The following is a 23,465-nucleotide window of genomic DNA, read 5'->3' as shown; positions in this document are numbered from 1 at the left end:
AGTGATGAGTATATACTGACATGCTGAAAAGAAATGTGCCATGGGAGGGGTCATGAGGAGGACAGCCCCTCCGGGAAGAAATGGACTATTTGTTGCGGTGTTTGACCCAGGCTCACATGATGGTGCATGACCCGACAGTCCGGCCTCGGCGCCGACCGCCGTTACCACCATCCTCCTCATCGGCGTGGAGCATCTGGGCCTCTCGGGCGCGACGTCTGCGACGGCGGTGTCCAGCCCCAGTTGCGCCCGCCTCCTCGGTTGCCTGCATGTAATCGGCCCAGCGGCGCTCGAGGCGATTGGCCGAGGCGAGATCGCCGCGGAGTACACGCTTCATGTGCTCGTCCACAGTCATTTGAAATTTGTAGAAACATTTTAGGCTGATGGCCTCACTGGCAAATGCGAACTTGCCAACCTCGGCAACAGAGGGCTTCGACTGGGCATTACGGAAGAGGACCTCGCGGATGCCGGTCCAAGTGACGTTCTGGCAGTCGTAGACAACCATGTGCAGTCCAACCTTGGGCTTGGGCCTCCTCGCGGCGCTCTGCGAGCGGCCGCTCACCATGTAAGCGGCTTCGGCGAGGACTAAGTCGCTGATACGGGTGTTATCGAGGTCAATGCTCCTCAAGTTAACGCAGTTCTTCACCACGGGTAGTACACCGCTGTCGCCAAGATTCTCGCAGTAACTGATAGACAGGTGCTCCAGCCAGGGAGCACAAGGTGCCTTGGCCAAGTGTTCTGAGAAGAGGCTGTTGGTTAGATCTGCGAGGTCTTCGAGTTCGACGTGTGTTAGGCGCGGGGTGGATGCAAATATGGGCTCGAGGGCTGCGTCGGTCAATGCGGTGCAACCGGATAGTCGCAGTGCCTGTAAATCTGGAACATTGTATCCCAACGCCTTCACTCCTTGAGTCGTAAGACGAGCGCATCGGCTCAGGTCTAAATGACGCCATTTCCTCGGCGGCACCACAGGTAGGTCGGTCAGAATATCGATTTCGGGGTCTTCTCCGTGGACCATGATCTTAAGCGCGCGATCGTTGAGCTCTGCACAGCCATTCAGGACCAGCCTTTCCAGGTTGTTGGTCGTGTAAAGCATCTCAGCAACTTCCAAGTTGTCAAAGCCCCGAACTTCTCCAGCCCGAAGATCCTTCAACTTCGGGCACCCCTCGAGTACTGCCTTGATTCCTCTGGCATCCATGTGTACGCACCACGAGACGTTGAACGTTTCCAGCTGCGGGCAAGACTCGGCGATGATCTTGCAAGATATGTTAGTCACCGCGGTCAGCCCAGTCAAATTGAGATTGGCGAGTTTGTCATTGCTCCTCAACAGGCTGTGTAGAGTGTTGCGCTGAAAATTTCGGCATCCTTCGAGCGTAGCGTTGACCAAGTTCTTGCAAGCCTTGACAACCACCTCAGCCCGCTTATAATGCTCGACTTGGACACAACCTCGCAGGTTTAGGTCCTTGATGAATGGTCCAGCAGCCATAATAATCCTCGCCAATGACTCGGCAGGTATTATTTGATAAAACTCGGTTGCGTCAAAGCACGTCCACAGTTGCCCGTCAAAGCAAATCTTGTGAAATGTTTTGCTGACACGTGAAGTCCGCACCAGCTCTTTGGGAGACAGGTAGGAAAATATCTGAACCCGCATTTCGTGCGGCATATTCTCCCAAAAGTTGAAGTCCCGCTTAGGTACCGCCGGGTTTGCGATTTGGGTCTTGCTCGTGGTTCTCAAATCGCCTGGAAGCCCTATCGACTGGGGCCCAGGAGATTGGGTTGTAGGGATAAAGTTATCGACCCTTCGGATTGCCAGGCGGCCGTCGACACCTTCAAATTGAATTATTTCGCTGGACGGCGTCGGCGGTACAGAGCTCGAGGCACTGGCGTAGCCTGATGCTGTCGCTCCTGTGGGGAAGTAAGAGTCGCTACCAAAGGAGCTTCCAGCGGTTGATGGTCCCGCCAAGCTCACGCAAGAGATGTTCCCGCGGCCCTTCTGAGGGTTGCTATGTGACCTCACACGACCACTCCGCGAAAGTGACGGCGAAGAAGACATTCTTTGAATGCCACAGAGCACACGGTGCCGGCCTTTCGCCTTGTTAGTCGGTTCTGGGACACCAGAACCTTGTTCGTCAACCACCTCCATCGGGGTTAACCCCGCGGAGAATCCATTGGTGTCGGCCATTGTCGAAAGTCGTAAGAGAAGTCGTTGGACGAGGGTTCATGCAAACAGAAGCCGGAAAAAAATGCGAAGTGTCGAGCTCAGATGTACTATTGGCGAATAATTTTCACGTAACCCAAGAGCCGGCATTCAAGATGCGTAGTCTCTCGTGGCGCGGAGCAGTGAATACTGGAACTGCAACTGGATTTCGAAGATCCACTTCGACCCTTGCGAGGGCAGAGCGCTCGGAGTAGTCGGTGGACGGTTCTATTTCATAGTCGGCGTGTTTGGAACAAAACGTTCGAACTGAATCAAGAAGCTTATGCAACAGAAAAGGTCTCTAAAGAAGCAGATGAGACATAGGGGCGCGAAGAACCGGAAAAAGTTGTGGTCTTGAGGTGCTGCTGGAGGGGGGAACAGCACCCGAACGGAGGGGTGGGTGGGCAGGCCAAAGACTTGGATGGGGATCTGCTATCAGAACGGGTGTGAGCCGGCTATCGATAATGGAGGTCAGCAGATAGTGGGGTGTGGAGCCTCAGAAGGCTGGAGGAAGTAGACCTACGGGTTGGGGCGGAGCACATGGCACACCGAAGCTCAAGATATCATGGCCTGTTGGTATTGCGACAAGGTCACACGAGCAGTTTGACAAAAACAATGGGCGGTTTGTTTTAGAGATGGGCTCAAGTGTAAGATAGGGAAACTCTGAGAGAAGGGTTGAGGAGAAGAGGGTGAGAGAGTGTGTGAGAGGGAGGGGGAAGAAAAGGAAGAAGAAAAAAAGAAAAAAGAGAAGTAGTCGAATGGAAACACCGCAGACCACAACCAAGACTGTTAACGACTATGCCAGTAACCACACCACAGGGTAAAGGAAGGCTGAAGCTTAAAACGCGCTCAGAACGGATGCACAAAACGGCCCTCCAACCCCATCCAGACGGCGAAACAAGGTCCCTCCTTTCGATGGGCACCAATGGATCCTGGCTGGTCATACACCCACCAGTCATATCTGCCAGAATGCCCAAGTCCCCCCGTCTAGTTGATGGATCTTTGGGTCTGGAGTTGGCCACCGGCTTGAAGAAAGCCCCCCTCGGTTTCTCGGCTGCTTTGGGGCAAGCTACTAGCATGAACAGAAAATCCCGCCGCAAAAAGGTCCAAGTTGGCCGTTTCTGACCTGCCCTTTTAGCTGCCCTACTAGGTGCGGATCACTGGGCCGTACACACGGGGTTGTGGAAAGCTGGTCTAGGGGCACAGCAGCAAAAAAGAGGAAGTCTGGAAGCAGACCCCTTGATCAGCATGCACACAAAGATCAGTTACAGACAGGACTGGACCAGCCAAGCACACCAAGATCGGAGGCACACCTCAGCACCTCGGGCCAACAGCAGAGAGGCGAGAGACATTGGAGGTCGATACTGCAGCGGCGACCCAGTGAGTGGCCAAGAATGAATATCCACTCCTTCTGTGGGGCCCGTAGCCCCGACAAAAGAGCGGGCAGGTGGGGGAAAACGAGGGGAGAAGTCGAGGCCCGCCCGGAGTGCAGACTGGAAGGCGCTGTTTCTTGCCCCAATCATTGGAGCTTTAGTGAAAGGAAGTGGGACAGGATGATCCTAGCTCCACAGCGCACAGCCAGTTAGATCTCTACTAACTAACACCACAAACATCAAATTGAGTGAGAACATGACATGGACAGCAGGTGCACACTCATTGTTGTCTTCTTTTCGTGGCACCATGAGCAGCCGTCATCCCGCCAAATAGGTAGTCAAATGATGCGATGCAAGCCCTTAGAATGGACGGAAACGTAGGGGACCAAGACATCAGGGGACCGTTCAAGCTCCCAACGCTGCCAACACCGCCAGTTGCTACACGGATACGTGGGGGATCGGTCAACGACGCTACTACCAAACTTCGCGACAAGGCACGCCACGTTGATACTCTCTCTGTACGGCCAACATAGCACTACTGCTTTCCCACTGCTACTACTCCGTACAGATCCTCACCGCAGGGTCCTCCGAGCGTCTGGTGGTAAGCAGGGACCCTGGCATTCGAGCGTACAGGACCAACGAATCCTGTGCGCTTCCCAACACATGTCCGCCTCCTCAGCTTTGCTAGCGCCACGACTGGACCCTTAACTCTTGCTCCATCCACACTTGGTTGGAGTGATACCAGCCCGGGATCCCGCCCGTTTATGTCGGTTGTGAGACGTTTAGAGGAGCTCGTCTCCAAAATTCCCCAGCCTCTTCAACCGCCGGTGCGTCCTTCCGTCCACGCGCTGCACGACCGCGGCGTTTTGCGAAGGGTACTTACAAATGCTAGAGACAGCAAGATGCTTGTGCCACCTGGCTTGCACCTGTATCCATCTGATGTGGCAGAAGCCTGGGCGCCGACTGTCCGGTTCGAGGAAATCCACCCGAAACTGCCAGGAAACGGACTGACTCGCTGACCGACCGCTTAAAGGACGGGACGGTTGTTTCTCCTCATCTTTCTCTCGTTCACATTGGCTTGTGGACATTGTCTCCATTCAACGGACAGAACATAGAATTCGGGTATTGCTGCCTGAGAGTAACCTTTGGGGACCAACACCCGGTCTTACCTCTTTCCGCATTCGAATGGTCTTTGGAGAGGAAACACTTCTCCTCGAGTGGCACTGAATCCGAACTTTTTTGGTGGGGCTGACACTGCCATTCCCGCACTTGACGGGCGAACCTGGAGTGATCAAATCCGTCCTTGAGCCTTTCAATTTTTAGAGATCCTCGCCACCGTCATTCCTTGGAACTCACGGCAAGTCCACTAAGACGCAAGCAATGCGGATCCTAACCCACAGCTCGTCGGGTTTTCTAGGAGCCAGTTAAAGATAAAGCCTTGCTCATATGAAGCCGAGCCGGAGCTGATATTGATGCCTTTTGAGGCTGCACACGAGACTATCCCAGGCAGCCAGTGGCAGCCGTATCTGCAAAACCGCAACAGTATTGAAGACCTTCATAAACGCATTAGTGCTGTTTTGATGCTACGAGATCATCATGCTCTGCCATTTGGTCTTGTTGATAGCGTGCTGTGCTAGCGCCGACTAATACCAATACCCCTACACTTGGTGAGTCGGCTGATGCTGCTCATGCCGAAAGTCGGGAATCTGGTACTGCCACCATGACACATCATGCGACTTGGGTACAAGAGATTAAGGACACGGCTGCGATGAGCCACGCGACACTCTCTCCTAAGAGCACATGCTCTTGGCACATTGTGAATGATGGTCTTTTTCTTAGCATGAATGGCCATTTACCAATACCGCATATCGTCATGATGGATGTATATGGCATTTTTCCGTTCCTTCAGAGCAAACATCATTCTCTGGATAAACTCATGGTCTCTTGTCTCACTTTTTGAGTCAATGGAACCCTGCTTTCAGGGTCAATAGGCGAAAAGAGTCGACGTTTGTGAACGAATTGTGTGCTAGTAGCAAAACTGAATTGTACGTGGCGACAACCAAGGCAGTGATGGCTATCCTTGATCGCTTTTGACAGAATTCGCCAACCTCCTGGGAGCAGTTACTGCAAATCTTCCATCGACTTGACGATAAGATAAACACCCGGAAGCTTTCTGTCGGTGGACACCTCATCCACGTGCTACCCAAACCTCCGGGATCCTTATTTATTTTATTTTTTTCAGATCGCGATAAGATAAGAAGCTGTCATATGGTCCGGTCCAGGCATACTCACTGTTTAGTCATGGACTAATAGCAACAGGTTCGGCATCCAATCGCCAGCAATATGGTCCGCAAAGAAGCCAACTTGATAACTATTCCCGGAGCTTGTAAACTGTCGGCCGACCGTTGCTTGGATGAGAGAAACGCCACAGAAACCTGAGAACAAGCGGCGCAGCAGCCAGCCCGCCCTTGAATGGGAGTAACTGCGGGGTTAAATGGGCAGGTGGTGAACAAGCACCTACGTCGCCCAGATTGTATCAATCGCCATTTGTTATGGTTGTTTACGAAGCACTGTGTTGCTGAAGATGTTTGATGGTAATGGCGGGATATTCCAGATTGAAGAAGCATGGCAGCCCGCAAAAGCACGTTCGCGTTCGGTCCTGGGCTATCAATTTGAGTTTATTCCTAGGTACTCAAACGAAGGTAAGAGAGTTTCTTGGAACTTGGCTAGTTAGTTAGATGCAACCAAGGGTCTGACTGTGCGCACTGTATCTAGTGACGGTCCTATTTTCTTCTTGGATATTGAAGCTTGCAGTTTTGGCTGAGAGACAAGGGACGGTCAGAGTATCGTCGGAGCTCTGATACTCGTGAGCTCATGATTTTCACCTTCGTCACAGACACTGCTTGCTCCACATTGCCCATTCGCATGTTAGACAAGCAGACACAAGCCATCCACCACGGTCTTTTTTTTTTTTTCTTTTCTTTTTTCTCCTTTTCTCTTTTTTTTCCTTCTTTTTTTTTCCTCTTTTTTACTACCAACAGGTACCTCACAGCAACATAGAGCTCATGATGGTGTAGTTGCCGCACGGAGCCCAGCCTGGTTCTCGAGTTCGGATCCGCGGACTTGGCAGAGTTTTGCTTTTGGCTGGAGAACAAACAACCATGGTAAGGGATCTATTGGGTTGTGAAGTGGTGTTGTCATTAAGTGAGGCGGTAGACAGGGACCCGCCTTGTGTGGTTGGCTGGGTGGCCAGCGAAATGTTTGTTTTCTTTCCCGTGCCCATCAACGCAGTGCTTCCGCAACGATAAGATCTGGTTTCGGTAGGCGGACAGCGAAGTCGCACCCGTAGCGTAAGGCGAAGAGCATGCAGGACAGATGGCGTTGGTGTTGATGGTGATGCAATTGTCCAATAATCTGAAAAGATGTGAGCGACGATGACTTGCAAAAGCAGCTTACGGCTTGAACCAGCAGGTGGCCGGGCTTGGCTGCGGTGCTGTGACGTATCCCGGAGTATACCCAATCCCTTGTTTATAGTGTAGAGAGCGGCCCCCCGGGAGATTGGCGCCGTTCAGGTCCACCGGTGGCCGTCCAGCTGAGGAGCTCACTGCTTCACGTGTCACACTGTGGCAGGCAGCTTGGGGACAACAACAGCCATGCATTCAGTGGGCTTGCTCCCTGGTGGGCCCCCCACTTCGCATCCCTCCTCAAGAAAGAATGCTGCATAACACGCCTCCCAATCAGTGTTACATCCTCTTCTCGGCCCTGTAAGTCAAGCCTGGAACGGATGCTGTGCGCCCACCAGAAATTTGCTGTGATGTGCGGGTTTCTTGGGAGGGCCTTTTCTTGGGAACGAGAGAAGGGTTTTTTATGAGGCAGCTGGACACACCCACGCACACGGTGGAGGGAGGAGCAACGGACGGATGCATCTCAAAAATTTCGATCAATAGAGCAAGCAGAGTGGGTTTCAATCTTTTTTTTTCTTCCCTCTCTCTCCCTCAACGCCCTCGTTTGCCCTCCTCCTCCTCTTTTTTTGGTAATATTTTTTCATCGTGCAAACAACATTCCAGCTCTCTTCGACGATACCTTCTCTCCCAAAAAAAGTGACATCGAGCCTGAACTGCACCCCGTTAACCCTCCGTACTCCAACCACTCCCGTCGCCCGCCGCCATCGTCCGTGACGTGACGCCCGTTGTTCCCTCAAAGCTCCAGTCTTTGCTGTTTTGGCTTTACAAGGGCAACTTTCCAGCTGTCGAGGGCCCCCTCTCCTTCAGACAAGCATCTGCGGCAACACAGTGGCGCTGAACTGTCCTGCTTTCCCCCTCCCCCCAAGCTCTCTTACCTCACTGCCCCGTCTTAGGTCATCTTGAACAATTTACGACAACCCTTCTGAGAGGCCCAGACACACACACGTGGTGATTTTTCGGCGTGTAAAGCCAGCCACTCACTTGCCCGCTCTCACTCACTCAAATCACTCGTTCATCTACTCTTCTAGCGCGCTTGTCCACGGCAGAGAAGAAGCACAAAAGAGGGAGACACACACAGAGAGAGATAGAGATAGAGATAGAGCAAGAGCACTGCACACACAGCAGAGCGCAAGCAGTTGGTTCCGGTAGTAGCATCGGCACTGACTGGCATTGGCTCTCGCACTGGCTCTGGCTCTGGCATTGGCATTGGCATTGGCGCTTGCACTGAGGTGGCACTAGCACGGCAACGACTCACGTTCCCTTTCCTGGTCCTTCGGTGAACTGGGGCGGTCCAATTCCAGATCCAGATCCAGAAACAGACGGGGCTCACTGTCGACTGCCGACGGCTGCTTCTGTCTGCTTCTGCACCCCAATCTCTCCAACTGCTCTGTCGTCGGATCATTCCATCGATCCTACCCTTCCCACTTCGCCTTGCCTTGCCGTACAGGTCGAACCACCAATACAAGAGAAAGAAGAGGACATACCGTGTGAGGGGGAAAATAACGTTCTTTAACAGCTTGGATTGATCAACCAGCGAAATCTCCCCTTACTCAACCTTGTGGCAAACCTTACCCGCCAACCGATCCAGCCGATTTCCCTAACCTAGAATCATCAACTTCATCCACTGGACCTATCTTGGGGCATTTGCATTTGTACCTTTCGCTGCGACGGCCAGCACTATACCCCCCTCTCAAAGCCCAGTACTTCATCCACCACCATAACCACCACCACCTCCATCGGCACCACCATTTGCTCTCTCGTACGTCTTCAGAGCACATCGACGACCCGATCGATACCTACCAGACAACCTGACCTTTTACTGTCTCTAGACCCCGCCGAATCCGATCCTGCACGTCAAATCCGCTGCCTGCCCGCATTTATCCCTAAATATTATCCAAGTTGATTTGCCATTTCTTTTTCAATTATGCTACAGACGCATGGGGGACCTCACGACAATGGTACGTGATCCAACCACGCAAGCCCACATCTCGAATTTCGCGACCTGACCAAGACACACACGTGTTGCAGGCACCGACAAACATCACGATGAGCCGCGCGGGAGGAGCAGAGTCCCGACAACCCAGTTGCAGCTCCCTAAGAATCGAAGTACCGGAAACCTTGCAATCATGACCGACCAACCGGGCCGCGGCCGAATGCGCTTCTCCTTCGATGCCGGCTCTGTTGCCGAGAGCGATACGATGACAAGGTTGGTTTCTTTATTTTTTGATACACTTTGACCATTCCTTCCGGTAGGCCTGTCGAGCCCATTTCGAACGATTCGATCGATATACTGTATGGGGGCTCGCCAAGACCTGCGTACCTTGTACACGTTGGATTGTTCTCGCGAGAGTACGACGCGCAAAACACAGTGTGGGCGGCGCATCGGGACCTAATGAGACAAAAAGAGTGAATCCAAGTGGCAGCTGCAATGCGACGCCTGGCAATCATGCGTGGCTCAAGAAATTAAGGCTATACCCGTATTCAAGAACATTCATGGGCGGGGCGGTAGACCTGACGGCCGTCACGGGTGCTAGTGTACCACTCGAACTGTCACTGGGTGGCGATCGCACGATCACATGGCAACCCATAATCAGGCAAGGCATCGTGTTGCTGACAAGCCTTCTATAGCCACAGACCGTCCATCGTAACAGACCACGACCATGGCCTCGGCCTTTCTGGACTGCGTCGAATTCGACAACAACCCTCTTCGCGAGCTCCGACAATACCCTCGACATCAAATCCGGCCTCTAGAAGCTCGTCCATTGGACTGTCGAGATCGACCTCCATGACGATGTTGATGGCAAACGCTCCCGGCATGCCGTTCAACTCGCATCCGTCATCGCCCAACTTCTCCGAAGACCTCTCTCGCTTCCCGTCCGAGTCGTTACACTCATTTTCATTTGCCCATCAATCAGAAGAATACATACACAACCGCCAGAATGTTCTCAAGAGATCCATAGAGTTTATGAAGGACAGGATGGGTTGGTCCGCCTCATCCTCGAACATTGCACTTGCGAGCGCCCAAGCACGAGCCTCTGGCGACGTTGAGACGCAGAATATGTTGGATTTACTGGCCAGGGCACAACTCGTCGGCGCGGGTAACCTTCCGTCTCACGATCAGGCCATGACAGGCCCTCTTACCGGACCTGCACAAGTTTCCGGCGAGAACCTGTTTGACGCAAACTTCATCCCACGGACGTCGAGCCCCGAGCCTTTCCACTCTCCCAGCGCATCCCCTACTCAGACGCATTCAAAGGCTTCTTTTTCGAATAGGGAAGAGCCATCAAAAAAGGACCCGGAGGAAAAGTCGATGCCACCGACAGGCGACGCTGAATCTGAAAGCTCGAGTAGGACCCCGACGAACGAAAGCGGAACCACGACCAAGACGTCCCCGCCTCCGTCTCGCAGGCTCAGCTTGAAACGCACGTTGACAGATACACTTCCTGTTTCGGTCCACCAACAGTTGATGGACACCATGGCACAGCCATACTTGGCGGTTCATGAGCAACTTGCGTCTCCCACAACTGCACATCCTCTCTCTACAGGTAACATGCCCAGCGCGCTTGGTCCGGCTGTCCATGGTCACTCGACAAGATGGGTTCCTGCCGCGCAGGCCATTTTCACCACAGAATCGAAGCCGCCGTGGACGATTATTGCCGCCAACGACCTAGCTTGTTTGGTTTTCGGAGTCACCAAGGCGGAGGTTCGGCGTATGGGAATTCTCGAGGTTGTCCAAGAGGAGCGAAGAGCGTGGTTAGAAAAGAAACTATTACAGATGGATCCCGAAGACAGCATCAACGAGGCTGAAGATATTACGGCAGCAGCACCCGCACCGACTTCTTCAACGACCTCACTTCTGGGTGGCCGAGGGGGGATAACGGCTCAGCTTCTAAGCAAACCCAATTCCAGGTCACAGCCACCAAAAGCCGTTACACGCAAGGCACAAACCGTCCATAGTGGAGATCCTAACCCACCAAAGCCGAGAGGAGGCTCGCGGCATCAGAGCAGTAGATCCAGAGGAGTGTTGCTGTGCGGCGACGTGGTTCCCATTCAAAAGAGAAACGGGGCAACCGGTTCCGCGAGTTTGTGGGTAAAAGAGAAGCGGGTTGGCTTAATCTGGGTTCTCGAGGAAATCCATGAAGACGTAGCCATCATCGCACTTGACGACGAAGGCATCATTCAGAAGATTTCCGGAGCCACAGCACCGATATGGGGGTTTGAGACATTAAAACCTGGTGTGGATGTCGGGAAGCTGATCCCGCGCATTCCTCGTCAAGGTATCGATCCTCGCACCGGGGAGGTTGATTTTGCCCAAATTGCGAGGCGCAAGTTCTTCACATGCCCAAACCCGGCCAAAGTCAACATTCCATGCACCGTTGAGCAGGTACGGGGGAAAACCGAGTTACGAGTCTCGAGCTTCCCGCACATTGCAGGGATCATCGTCGTTGACCCAGAGAATCTCAAGATTCAAAGCTCCAACTCGGTATTCTGCGGAGCTCTGTTTGGGTTCGAAAAGCCCGATGGCATGCCCATTGACTCGCTGGTGCCGAACTTTGAGAAAATACTCCACATTCTTACAGAGGAGGATGGTATTCAGCTACTAGACGGGATTGTGGTACCAGAACACAGTTTCCGCCGGGCATCGGCCATCCTTGGTCTGCGGGAAAATCGTCCAGATGCCGCGGCAACATTCCTGCGGCCCGAAGGGTTGCCAGGAAAGCACAGAGACGGGTCGGAGCTCAAGATTGACGTTCAGATGAGAGTTGTCAGAAGCGCCAAGCAATCCACTGTCATTCAAGAGACGGTCATTGAGGACGAAGATGAGGATAAGGGCGGGGCGACCCAAGACGATACTTTTTCGGTTACCCATTCCGAAATGGTTTTCGCTCTCTGGATTACTTACTCCAGGCACATGCACGCCAGCAGATCCAATCTCGGCATGACATCGGGCTCAGCCTCTGGAACGACGACTCCCTTACATCAGCCATCGCCTGGACAGACGCCCGCACACACACCACTAGAGATTAGCTCGGATTCCGACGAACCCAAATCCAAAGAGACGTCGTCGACTGCATCCGCCATCACCAAACAACTCAAGGAAGTCGCAATGACGGCCGCTGCGAGGTTGACTGGTGTGCATCGAACCTCGGACAAGAAGCAAGAACAACCTTCGGCTCCCCGAGTTGTCGAACCGTCCCACAAGAAGACAATTGACGATTTTCAGATTATCGAGGACATGGGCCAAGGTGCCTATGGTCAGGTGAAGTTGGCCAAGTACAAGACAACGCAGAAGAAGGTGGTTTTGAAGTATGTGACGAAGCGACGCATTCTCGTCGACACATGGACCCGGGATCGCAAGTTGGGCACGGTACCTTTGGAAATTCACGTGCTTGATTACCTGCGAAGACCTGATCTCAAGCACCCGAATATCGTCGACATGGAGTCCTTTTTTGAAGATGATGTGAATTATTATATCGAGATGGCCCCACATGGCCTGCCGGGCATGGATCTCTTCGACTACATAGAGCTGCGCAGCAACATGGAAGAGGCCGAGTGTCGCAGCATATTTATACAAGTCGCCAAAGCCATAGGTCACTTGCACACGAAAGCGTTGGTGGTTCACCGAGACATCAAGGACGAGAACGTCATTCTGGACGGCGAGGGCCACATCAAGTTGATCGACTTTGGAAGTGCAGCGTACATCAAGAGCGGGCCCTTTGATGTGTTCGTGGGCACGATTGGTAAGCTTATTTGTCTTTGGCAATCGTGGCATAGGCTAATGAAAAAATTCCAGATTACGCTGCGCCTGAAGTTCTCGCGGGCAAGCCCTACGGCGGCAAGGAGCAAGACGTCTGGGCACTGGGAATCCTGCTGTACACGATCATCTACAAAGAGAACCCGTTCTACAGCATCGACGAAATCATGGATCGTGACCTCCGGGTGCCTTGGACGATGAGCGATGAAAGCATAGACCTGGTGCGATGCATGCTCAACCGAGATGTAGAGGCGAGATACGACATCAACCAAGTGCTCTCACACCCTTGGTGCCAGGTGATTGATGATGAGTGACCGACTTGGACGGTTTACGGCTGAATATGGAATGAAGGGAGGGGGGCAAGGCCTGTAGAGGCTACGAAACAATTTGGTCAAGATACCCAAGAGCAATCTTGAACGGCACGCCTTGTTATCAGACACAGCCAGGTGTGCTTAAGAGAGAGCCATTTGACGCAAAGAGACGAGTTTGTTTCTTTTTTTTTATTACTCTCTTTCTTCTGTCCCCCTTGTCTTTCTGATGTGATGACTTTGGGAGTGGGGGTGTATAGCATGACTGGAGGAGGAAAGGGGCTCAACGAAGGGAAAGTACCTTTGGTAAAGGGGAATAGGGTCTGCATGGAGCTCAGTGGCATTTCAGCGAAGACAGAATTCAATAGAAAGAATTGCGGTTTAGCAAACGGAATTGGACCGGAGACGGCGTAGTGCATAGGGAATATAAAAAACATTGACACCTGAGCTTTGATGGTATTGTGAAGGCAGAGACCAAATGGCGACCTATGTCTTTATGAAGGCGCACTTCTTTGACTGATGGAAAACAGGCCGTCTATATTTGGAAGGCGGGACCTGAGCTCGGGGCTTGAGAAGGCATCGTTTGTGTCATGCGGCATGAGGTTGCGTTTTCATATGCGGTTAAAACGCTGCCCCCCTCCCCCCTTGCTGAGCATTGTTGTCGTCCTCGTAGCATACGAATGAATGTGTGTTCCCTCGCGTGCTGTCTCGGCGTCGGCGTGAGGCGAGTATATAGGAGCCGCAATGTTTCCCGCCATCAGCCCTCTTTTCTTAGACATCGCGGGTCATCACAACGCGCTCAAGCTTTCATCGAGAACGCCATTCGACATCATGAAGCTCTCCCTCTCTTCGCCACTGGCCTTGTCCCTCCTCGCTCTGGCAGCCTTATCAAGCGCAGCTGATGCCCCCAAGCCCTACGTCCGCTGCAACGTCTGGAAAAAAGGCATCCCCTTCACCCAGCACTTTGTGCTTCCTCTATGGCTGCGCTATTCCGTCGAAGCGCACGACATCCCCGAGGGTGAAGACGTGCCGGCGCTCTGCAACAAGCTGTGGAAGGAACTGAAGCAGTTTGCGGGTAGCTGCGTCGTCAACATCGACAGGCCGCATTGCAAGGCCAACGGGCCGACGAAGTTGCAGTGGGATTTCAGTGTCGGGTTGGGGTGCAATACGGGCATGGTGCAGGCTGCTTGGTGGGATGCGGTGAAGGACCGGATGGGTTTGATCAAGTGTGTTGATGTTACATAGTGAGTGAGGGCTGGAGTGTGTGGTGGTTCCCACGGTTGATTTGCTTCAGTCACATGGGAACAGACCTTGTTCATTTCCTACGGTTTTTTGTTTTTTCGGGACGATGGAACATTTGACGTGTATATTCAACTCATTTGGGTTTCTGTGAGCTGGTTAATTAACGATTGAGTTGAGAATCAGGACTGAATACGGATACAAACTTTCTGGGTTGAAAATTTGGCATCGGCACTCCATTCCAGGAGGGCGCCCTTCAGATCTCGGCCAGATTGACGTTCGCTCAAATGCAACCTTTAACTTTATAAAGCCAGCTTATCGATAGGTCCCAATCCTCCAACTGCAGTACACCATCACTGACTGACATGAACTGAAATGTGTGCAACGGCTGATGGCGGGGTAATGTCATTGGCAGGCCGCGAAATCGAGACTGGTCCCGCTACCCCACTTCGTTCGGAACCCACCCCCCCCTGCGTGCTGCCCCTCCTCAGTCCCTCTGCTCTTACCTCACTCACCTCAGGTACGGCCTACTACGTAGAGCGCTTCGGCTTGGCCCAAGCTTCCCCCAACTCCTAATTAGTTGCTCACCAGCCACCCTTCAACTAACTACATCTCACCGATCATCAGTTTATGCCAATCATTTGTGGCTTGCAGGTTGCCGGAACTTGATGTGAATGTGAGTTCCGTCGCTTCCGTCCTCTTGTAGGTTAGTAATAACCCTGGTCCAGGGAGTTATCGGCACACGATGAGAGCCCTCGATGAAGCCCAGTACGTGCGAGTCACATCATCACAACCACCCTGACATCATCGTCAGCGACTGACCCGTTCTTCAGGAAACGGTGGGCCGAGACGTTGAAGTATGCTGGAATTCTGCCTGATTTGCAACGCGCGGTGAAGTACAATGGCCCGTCGAGTCCCTGTATCTCGGGTTGCAGGTCGGTGTGCTGGAAGGTCTGTATTCCCTCAGTGCCGGCCGCCTCAGGTGAACCCCCAAACTGACGACTACACACCTCCAGGCTTTTTTACTCTTCCAAGCTGCCGATGTTGCAGAATGGTCACAGCACAATACCGAATCGCGCAACTACTACTCTCAACAGCGAGATCATTTTCTGAAATTCATCAAGCATCCTGAGGAACTGGCCAAGGTGGCCGTGGATCCATTGGCCGATGACCCCAAAGTTAGTACTTACCGAAACCTGCTCTTCGCCCACAAGCAGCTCATGCTCCCATGTAGTCACCGTGGAACACTGTTCGCCAGGATGAGATCATCAGGGCAGAAATCGCCCAAGATGTCCGTCGACTGCCAGACGAGCCGTTCTACCACGAGGAACGAACCCAGGCGATGATCATTGATGCTCTGTTTGTGTACTGCAAGTTGCATCCGAACAGTGGCGGTTATCGTCAGGGTATGCATGAGTTGCTGGCTCCGATTGCCTATGTTGTTCATCAAGACGCCCTTGACCGCGAGGCGATCTCTTCGAGCGGCGTTCCCGTCGATGAGACAATGCTTACCGTGCTCGATTCATCCTACATCGAACACGATGCCTTTGCAATGTTTTCAAAGATTATGGAGAAAGCCAAGGCATTTTACGAGGTCCAGGACTCCATTTCCAAGGCGGCACTGGCGTCCGCTTCCAGAGACCGGGTGGAAACTTCGGCCATTGTCGAGAAAAGCAAGTACATTCATGAGGTGTGCTTGGCCAAGGTCGACCCTGAGCTAGCAAATCACCTGAAGGATATTGAGATTCTTCCGCAAATCTTCCTGATGTAGGCGACCTTGAGACCTCCACAACGACAATAACAACTACTAACAGCCACCATAGTCGCTGGATTCGCCTTCTTTTCGGGCGCGAATTTCCTTTCGACCAGCTCCTCGTGCTTTGGGATACCATGTTCGCCGTCGATCCCTCATTAAGCCTGATAGACCTCATCTGTGTCGCCATGCTTATCAGAATACGCTGGAGTTGTTAGTACGCCCCCATCGTGCGTTGTTGCCCCTGCTAACGGAGTACAGTGCTTGAGGCCGATTACTCCGTTTGTCTGCAGTTGCTGCTAAAGTACCCAGCACCAGAAGCTCCTCATGGGCCGCATACGTTCGTAGACGATGCAGTCTACCTCAGAACTCATCTGAACGTGTCAGGTGGCACATCCCTCATGTTGAAGTACACGGGCAGGGCACCTAGCACGCCTGCGTCGGCGAGTAGCTCGCGACCTTCGACGCCGATGGGTCAAGCGTTCTCGTCTTTTAGAAACCGAACCAAAGGAACCCAATCACCAATACCCTCTCCGGGACGGTTCATTCAGCAACAAGGCGGCGTGGAAGCTCTCTTCCAAGGCGCCGCCAAAGGCATGCTTGAAAGAGGCGAGAAGCTGGGCATCAACCAAGCCGTAAGGGATGCCATGGGAGAGTTCAAACGGAACATGCAGGGTCTCAACGAGGTGCGCTACTCACCTCGCACAGTGAGGCAGCTACTCAGCGACGAGACGGCGGCACAGGCGGTCGCTGCAATGGAGAAGAGAAACAAACTGCTGGCAAATATGCTGGAAGAGACGGTCACTAGCCTCAGGTCTTTAGCCACTTCCGACCTCGACAACAAGGTCAAAACGCTGGAGCTTGCTGAGGTTGCCGCTGCCAAGATACAGTTTGTCAAAGTCTACCTTGAGGATTCGACGATCGAAGTTCCGGACCTAGAGAGCATCTCAAGCCCGCCGCCTGAAGAGGTAAAGGATGATGTTCCGATGGATATAGGACCAGATGACAGCGCCGTGCTTGGAGGCACGACAGCGACGGAGAACGTCGCGAGAGTTATCTCAACGCTATCGTTGGCAGAAGGAGGAAAGTCAAAATCACCAGATCCGCCTTCGCAACTGTCTGACGCGATGGAAATCACGCAAGATACCTCATCAGGACAGACATCTCAACAACCATCGGTGTTGGTGTCAACCACATCTTCGGAGAGTTCCTCGCCAAAAGTGAGCCGACCTCAACCGCCGATACCGACACGATCGACTCTCGCACAATCTTCATTCTCGTGGATGCTCGAACCAGACCAACCGGCACATTCAGCAACGCCGCCGCAGCTGCCAAAGGCAACATCGGGAGGCAACCACCGCAAGCGACCATCGGGCAACATCAGCAGGGAGCGTAACGCATTCCTTTTTGGCGAGGTATTGGCCGAGTCGGAGGACCAGAGCAAACCTGTCAAGTCAGATGATATATTCGGACTGCAGCCAATAAGCAAGTCCAGGTCTCCGTTTGCATGATGTACATGATACACTATTAGAGTTGCAGATAACGTTAACGATGACAAGAGCTGTCGTGGAAGAAGCAAGATAATGACGGGTATACGAGTTGCAGATCTCGCCGAGTGTTTGTAGACCGAGGACTCAGAGTCTGACAGAGCATAATTCCATGATACTGGTAATTGTCCCCTTTGTGCCCACATGTCTAGTGCATAACCTAGGAAACTTGTAGTTCATCTAGTTCCTTTGCGTACCCTTGGTCTTCCCAACGCAACCATGGAACCCGGCATTTTATGTTGGAACCTGCCACGAAGTGTGGGTGGACTCAAGAGGGCTAGCAGGTGCATGCAATGTGACAGGCCATGGTCAATCCCATTGCTTATACATGGTTGGACAATAGGACCTCGCCTGACTTTATGGGGAGGAAGTAATGGGCCGAGGTTCTAAGGCGACACCCACATACCAAAGTCCCTTTCATTGCCTTTTTCTTCACAGCTTCGTGTCTTCTGCCGCCGGCGTACAAGGCTTAGAACGGCTCGCTTGTGGCTCTCCCCCTGCTTTGGCATGATCCTTTAAGGGCTTTCTGAGTTCCCGCAGACCATTTGTTCCTCGTTAGACAGAAACCCCCCCCCCCCCCCCCCCCAGCAAGCCAAGGTCTGTAGGGATTAAGGCACAGACGAGCAAGCCACTTTTTATGCGTCCCGTGTTGATCACCGGAACTGGCAGTAGTCTCCCCATACGTCTATCTACCCAGGCCGCCTTGTCCAAGGCAAGCATTGCCGCAGCTTGACGAGACGGTAAACCGCCAGTTGCTGAACGAATCCTTCGAGAATGCTTCCATACTGGCATCACAACAATCATCGACGCGCCGTCTAGTTGGTAACACGCCGCCCCACGCGGATTTTCCCCCAAGCCATCTATCCCTACAGATAGAACCCAGGAAAATAACACAACACGCAGAAAGGGCGCCTTGCATCGCCACTCTCGGACCAACAAAGAACAGCTTCCTAGAGAAGCATTTGTTTGTGTGAACAACAGCAACCGACTTCAGGCATGTCAAGGACCCTTGTCAGCGGAAAGCAAACATGCAGCAATCACCACCAACGTCCCCACCTCTTTCTTCATGAATCCGCTGCAAAGCCTACGCAATAAAAGCACTTTTGGATTCTTCATGATTGCAGGGGGGTTGGTCCACTTCCAACAAAGAACATTTCGTCCCGGAACGCGCAGTTATCTACATGGTAGACAGGGGTTCGTCCCAGGTTCAGGAACCCGTACACTTGACAAGCCCTTGATGTCTACCAAAAACCGTTACGTGGCGTATCTGTTCCAACGGCTTCGCACCAAACTTGCGCCACATTACTTTGAAGAGAGAACAACTCCCAACGGCGCGTTGTCAGGATTTGTGTGAGCCACACCACAAACACACCCACCACCTCCTTCATCTCTCTTCCCTCCTCGGGACCCTAGAAACAGGGGGGAGATATGTCACATAGTTTCTCCAATGACAAACTCTTTTCTCTTTCCAAGGCAAGCAAACAAGCATGTTACAAGGGGGATTAAATAAAAAAAAGGAAAACCAAACCAGCCCTTGACCCTCGACCCTCTTTCATCAACAACAGCAACAACTACACACCACCACCACAACCACAACCATCACCCCCTTGTTCCCAGTTTTCAAGACTTGAGATCCTTTCATCTCTGCAAATCCTCGTCCTCCCAACGGTCTGTCACCTTTCATCCACATGCGCCACCAACAACTGGAGCTGGCGGTCCCAACAGCCTGGTTCGCAGCGTCCCCTTCTCGGACTGGACTGCTGTGGGAGAGAAAAAGTGGAGATTGAGAGATCAACAGCACCACCGCGCATCTCCACCCACGGCCATACCGTCACGATTCTTCATTTCTCCATCACTTCCTACCTCACCGATCCTCTCCACACCAATCCTTGGCCAACCCCTGTCGCTCCAGTCCTGGCCTCCCCCCCCCCCCCCCCTTGCCTGGTCTTCTTTGGATCTTTGGAGTTTCGACAACAATGATCAGCCAGCCAGTGGATTCAACCTGTTCCTGCGTCGAGGGAACAAAGCTGAGCTGCCCCCCTTCAGATGTGATGTCCTCTTCACTCGTTCCCCCGGCTGTCCGTTTTTGCTTGCCCTCTTCTATCTCACACACCACCCCCCCTACTAACCGGTAAACGCCACCAAGTCTGCCTCTTCCCTTCCCTGGCCCCCTCCAAACGCCAATCCAGTCTCGCGGGACCGCCGCATCACAATCGCAAGCTCATATCATCCGTAGCAACAACTAAGCCCCGGAACCACCGCACCACAATCATCATCATCATTGTCATCATCACCTCCGGGCCTGTTTCCCCCCCTTGACCTTGACCTTGACCCTGACCCTGTGAAAAACTCAAAAAGAGCACACAATTCGACCTTCCTGCCGTAGGCGCAAGGACCATCGATCCCATCTCAAAGCCAACCCAACAACAACAGTGGGAATAGTTGCGGCCCACAAAATAAAACGCCCTGTCTACGCACACATGACGACGTAACCACGAACAAACGTGCAAACCCACCCGCAAGCTCTCTCTCTCTCTCTCTGTCTCTCTCTCCCCTTTCACACGAGGCTATGTGAACACGGCAGCCCCCGCAAGAGAGACGACAGATGGGGAATCCGTAGTTTGGTTCGCGGCAGAATACACGTAGAGCAGAGTAGAAAGATAATATACAAGTTTCAGACGTCAGCAGCGCAACAATTGGTTGTGTTTTTTTTTGTTTTTTTTTCGTTTGGTTTGTTGGATTGACAGTTTCCCCCCCTTGGTTCCGCCCTTCAGGTGTGGATTTGTTTATCCCCTTATCTTCAACGTGACCGAACCCCCGGAAAGATATCCGGGGGCACACACACACACTCTCTCTCTCATCCCATCCCATCCCTCCCTCCCTCGTTGTTTTCCAGTAAGCAGGAACAATGGGGGGGGGGGGGGGGGGGGATGAAGGAGAGAGAGGGACAATGGGTATTACAAAGGATCCATCCAGCATACGCAAAAACCTCTCTCCCCCACCCCCCAACCCCTGGCCAAACCCCCCGCAAACTCACATCACGGTCCCAAACCAGCGGTGTCCTTTTTTTTTTTTTCTCTTTTTTTTTTAATATTCCAAAGTCGGAAGGGGGAAAGAAGAAGAAGTAGTAGCAGTACCTGAATCGTAAGGATTTCTCGCCCCTTCTGACGCAGCAAGATTCCCGTGTGTAACGACCGACGTAGTCACAGCATCTCGGTTCGTCTCGCAGGTTTTCCGACCATCGGGCAGACAACTTTGGAGGCCTTTTGCTTTTGCCTTTGCTTTTGCTTTCTTTAATAAAAAATCTTTTTGTCTAAAATCTACTATTATTCTTAACCCGCTCCCCCCTTTGCCCAGAGGGGCCGGGAGAGGATCGTTTTTTTTTTTTCTTCTTCTTTAGTTATATACACAGGGTAGCAACAAATGCTCATCCCGACAATGACATGAACAACAGCTGGTGTGTGGAGAATCCGGTCCCCCTTCCTTTCCACTTCCTTTCCACTTCTTCTCCCCCATCCTTTTTCCCCCTTCCCGTCGAGTCCTCTCCGGACTATCCCAGTTTAAACCAATGCAGATGCAAAGACAGGCCAGGCACTTCGTATATCATCATAAAAACCCTGCTCAAGTAACACCTTGTCGGAGGCAAATAACAGTTACTGTTTGTCGGGTTGACCGTAAAACAAAACAAAAACCAAGAGAGATAGCGGTAAAGAAGGAAAGAGAAAACAGAAAAAAGAAAGTGGTCATTGTTTTGCCTATTCGGCAAACAGACCGGCAAAGCCCCCCGCTATTCGCCTCCCCAACGCGCCTGGTATCTCGTTTTGCCCATGACACCCCCAATATCCCAGCCAGAACACATTCAACTCCATGTCATTTCATTCCTGCGTTCCATGTCCAATCCCTATCCTTTCCAGTCAAGATCATCTCAACTGTTCCAAAGAAAACACCGAGAACAAAAGTGGAGAGAAGAAAAATAAAAAAGGAAAAAAGAAGGGTTGGTCGGCGTTGGTAAAGGTGCCAGCCCCCGTTGCCCCGCGCTCCAAAACATGTGTCCCTGATGGGAAAGAAAAGGGGAGGCGAAAAATAACAGACCAGAAAAAAAAAGAAAGGTTGAAACTCCTTTGAACCCCGGTTTTGATCTCTTTGCTGCACTCTTTTCCCCTCTCCCAATCACAGATCATCATACACAACTGGAGACGCTCCACAAGGTGTTCTCCCGGATTCTTGGGATTTCCTTCTCACGGGAAAAATTGACAAGACGGGATTGGTTCCTGGAGAGATTACACAATGACAGCCCTGGTTTTTTGTGTATCCCCTGTTTTTGATCTTGTGTGAGGGGCCCCTCTCCCCATCCTCGTGTGATGTGTTTACCTCCGCTGTAGTGTAAAATAAACAGACGAAGAAGAATGAAGAAAAAGGTATTGGATATCAGTCATGAGAAGGAACAAAATTCAAGATAAGAAGAGAAAAGAGAGAGGGAAAAAAAAGAAGAAGAAGAAAAAGAGAGAAAATCGAAGGCTCAAAGCCTGCTGTTCTGAATGGCTCGCCTGCGTTTCTTGCGCTGCTCTGCGGCATCGAGCTGTGCTTGTCTTGCGCGACCTGAAACCGACTGTTAGCACCCAGTAACTCGGATCTGCACTACGAAAACCTACCAATCTTATCGTACTGCCTCTTGTGCTCCTCAGAAACCCAAGAGTACGTAATGGCTCGTTCAGGGTGCATGGCCAACAGCCCGATGGAGTTGTTCATTTTTTTGCCCTGTTCCCGTACGTCACACTGGAAGGTCCGGGGGTTATCGTCCTCGTCAAAGATGAAGAGGTTGTTCTGGTCCGTGGCAGGGATTTGCTTGTTCTTGCGGTAGTACACACCCTGCAGTCCTTGAGGGCCGCGCTTGTGACCCTTGGCCGCGTCCTCAGGGAAGACGGAGGCGTATTTCGCCTCGACTTCTTTCCAGGAGAGGTGGTGGTCCACACGGAAGTAGTCAATGAAGTCGACCTGCTGAATCGTGTACTTCACGTTGCAACGGGAGCCCGTGGGCGAGCGGCGAGGACGGCGGTTAGGGCTGGAGCCTCCTGTGCGCATGGTTACGGGAAGCCTCTGCTGAAGGCGGCGGCCGGGTGGTGAGAGGGGATGGCTCCTGTGGGTTGGCGACGGGAGAGCATCCGGATAAGCCATGGGTGGGATGGGCATGCGAAATGCTGTGGGCGACGAGACGTCGATGCGCGTTTCCGGAAATGAGCCTATGGACTCGAGACTTGTGCGGCGAGGTCCGTTGAGCGAGCCCATGAAGCTTGAGCTTGACGGCGCGGAGGGGAACTCGGGTTCTGGAAGCCGCAGATCCAGCTCGCGAAGGCGCGGGAGGGTAATTTGTGAGTTGCTGTTGCCGCCGTCCTTGCCGAAAGATAGGTGGCTGTTTACTGAAGGCAGGTCCGGTGATCTAGGTTCTGGAGAGGAGAACTGGGAATTGGTTGACCTCGTCATTCCTGGGACCGGCGTGAGCCTCTGCTGATAAAACCAATGAAAAGCTACCGGGGAAAGTGGTTCCATACCTTCAGACTTTACCGAGGAGAAGCTTTGGGTTGGAGAGGGAAGCGTGGGCGATTTGATGTTGAAGGAGGCCATAGAGGCGAGGGTCGTTGCGACTTCCACCTCATGGCGAGGGCCTCCCGAGGGTTTCGATTCGTAGCGGGCATCCACGTCCATCCTGTCGTCGTAGCCAAAGGAAGAGAGGCTGGGGAGAACACGAGGCACGTCGTCGTTGCGAGCCTGGTTGAAAGTGTTGGGCGGCGGCAGCCTGTTCATGTCGTGTCGGTGTTCTTGTAAGCCAACAAACAT

At 52.6% G+C, this 23,465-nt stretch overlaps 5 protein-coding genes across 5 annotated transcripts; 3 read left to right on the top strand and 2 right to left on the bottom strand.

The window, feature by feature from the left end:
• Window positions 1-112: 112 nt before the first annotated feature.
• Window positions 113-2,176, bottom strand: CTRU02_212772 (F-box domain-containing protein; the record flags this gene model as incomplete). Its single annotated transcript, XM_036723391.1, has 1 exon — window positions 113-2,176. The coding sequence occupies one exon, from the start codon at window positions 2,174-2,176 to the stop codon at window positions 113-115; it is 2,064 nt and encodes a 687-aa protein (XP_036584667.1).
• Window positions 2,177-8,952: 6,776 nt separating this feature from the next.
• On the top strand, window positions 8,953-13,097 carry CTRU02_212771 (serine/threonine protein kinase; the record flags this gene model as incomplete). The annotated part of the gene is made up of 4 exons (XM_070205910.1): window positions 8,953-8,986; window positions 9,057-9,234; window positions 9,663-12,769; window positions 12,823-13,097. The coding sequence occupies 4 exons, from the start codon at window positions 8,953-8,955 to the stop codon at window positions 13,095-13,097; spliced, it is 3,594 nt and encodes a 1,197-aa protein (XP_070060303.1).
• An 825-nt stretch (window positions 13,098-13,922) lies between these two features.
• Window positions 13,923-14,336, top strand: CTRU02_212770 (uncharacterized protein; the record flags this gene model as incomplete). The annotated part of the gene is made up of 1 exon (XM_036723393.1): window positions 13,923-14,336. The coding sequence occupies one exon, from the start codon at window positions 13,923-13,925 to the stop codon at window positions 14,334-14,336; it is 414 nt and encodes a 137-aa protein (XP_036584669.1).
• Window positions 14,337-15,075: 739 nt separating this feature from the next.
• CTRU02_212769 (tbc domain-containing protein) lies at window positions 15,076-17,594 on the top strand (the record flags this gene model as incomplete). Its single annotated transcript, XM_036723394.1, has 6 exons — window positions 15,076-15,098; window positions 15,164-15,281; window positions 15,347-15,508; window positions 15,565-16,097; window positions 16,154-16,296; window positions 16,345-17,594. 6 exons carry the CDS (start codon window positions 15,076-15,078, stop codon window positions 17,592-17,594), a joined length of 2,229 nt encoding a protein of 742 aa, XP_036584670.1.
• A 4,555-nt stretch (window positions 17,595-22,149) lies between these two features.
• On the bottom strand, window positions 22,150-23,465 carry CTRU02_212768 (uncharacterized protein; the record flags this gene model as incomplete). Its single annotated transcript, XM_070205909.1, has 2 exons — window positions 22,150-22,229; window positions 22,283-23,465. 2 exons carry the CDS (start codon window positions 23,463-23,465, stop codon window positions 22,150-22,152), a joined length of 1,263 nt encoding a protein of 420 aa, XP_070060302.1.

This window comes from Colletotrichum truncatum (genome assembly GCF_014235925.2).
Source record: "Colletotrichum truncatum strain CMES1059 chromosome Unknown Contig_0009, whole genome shotgun sequence".
In the NCBI taxonomy this organism is placed as follows: Eukaryota; Fungi; Ascomycota; class Sordariomycetes; order Glomerellales; family Glomerellaceae; genus Colletotrichum; species Colletotrichum truncatum.
The sequence above is the reverse complement of the archived record's forward strand: the minus strand, read 5'-3'. Positions and strand labels throughout refer to the sequence as shown.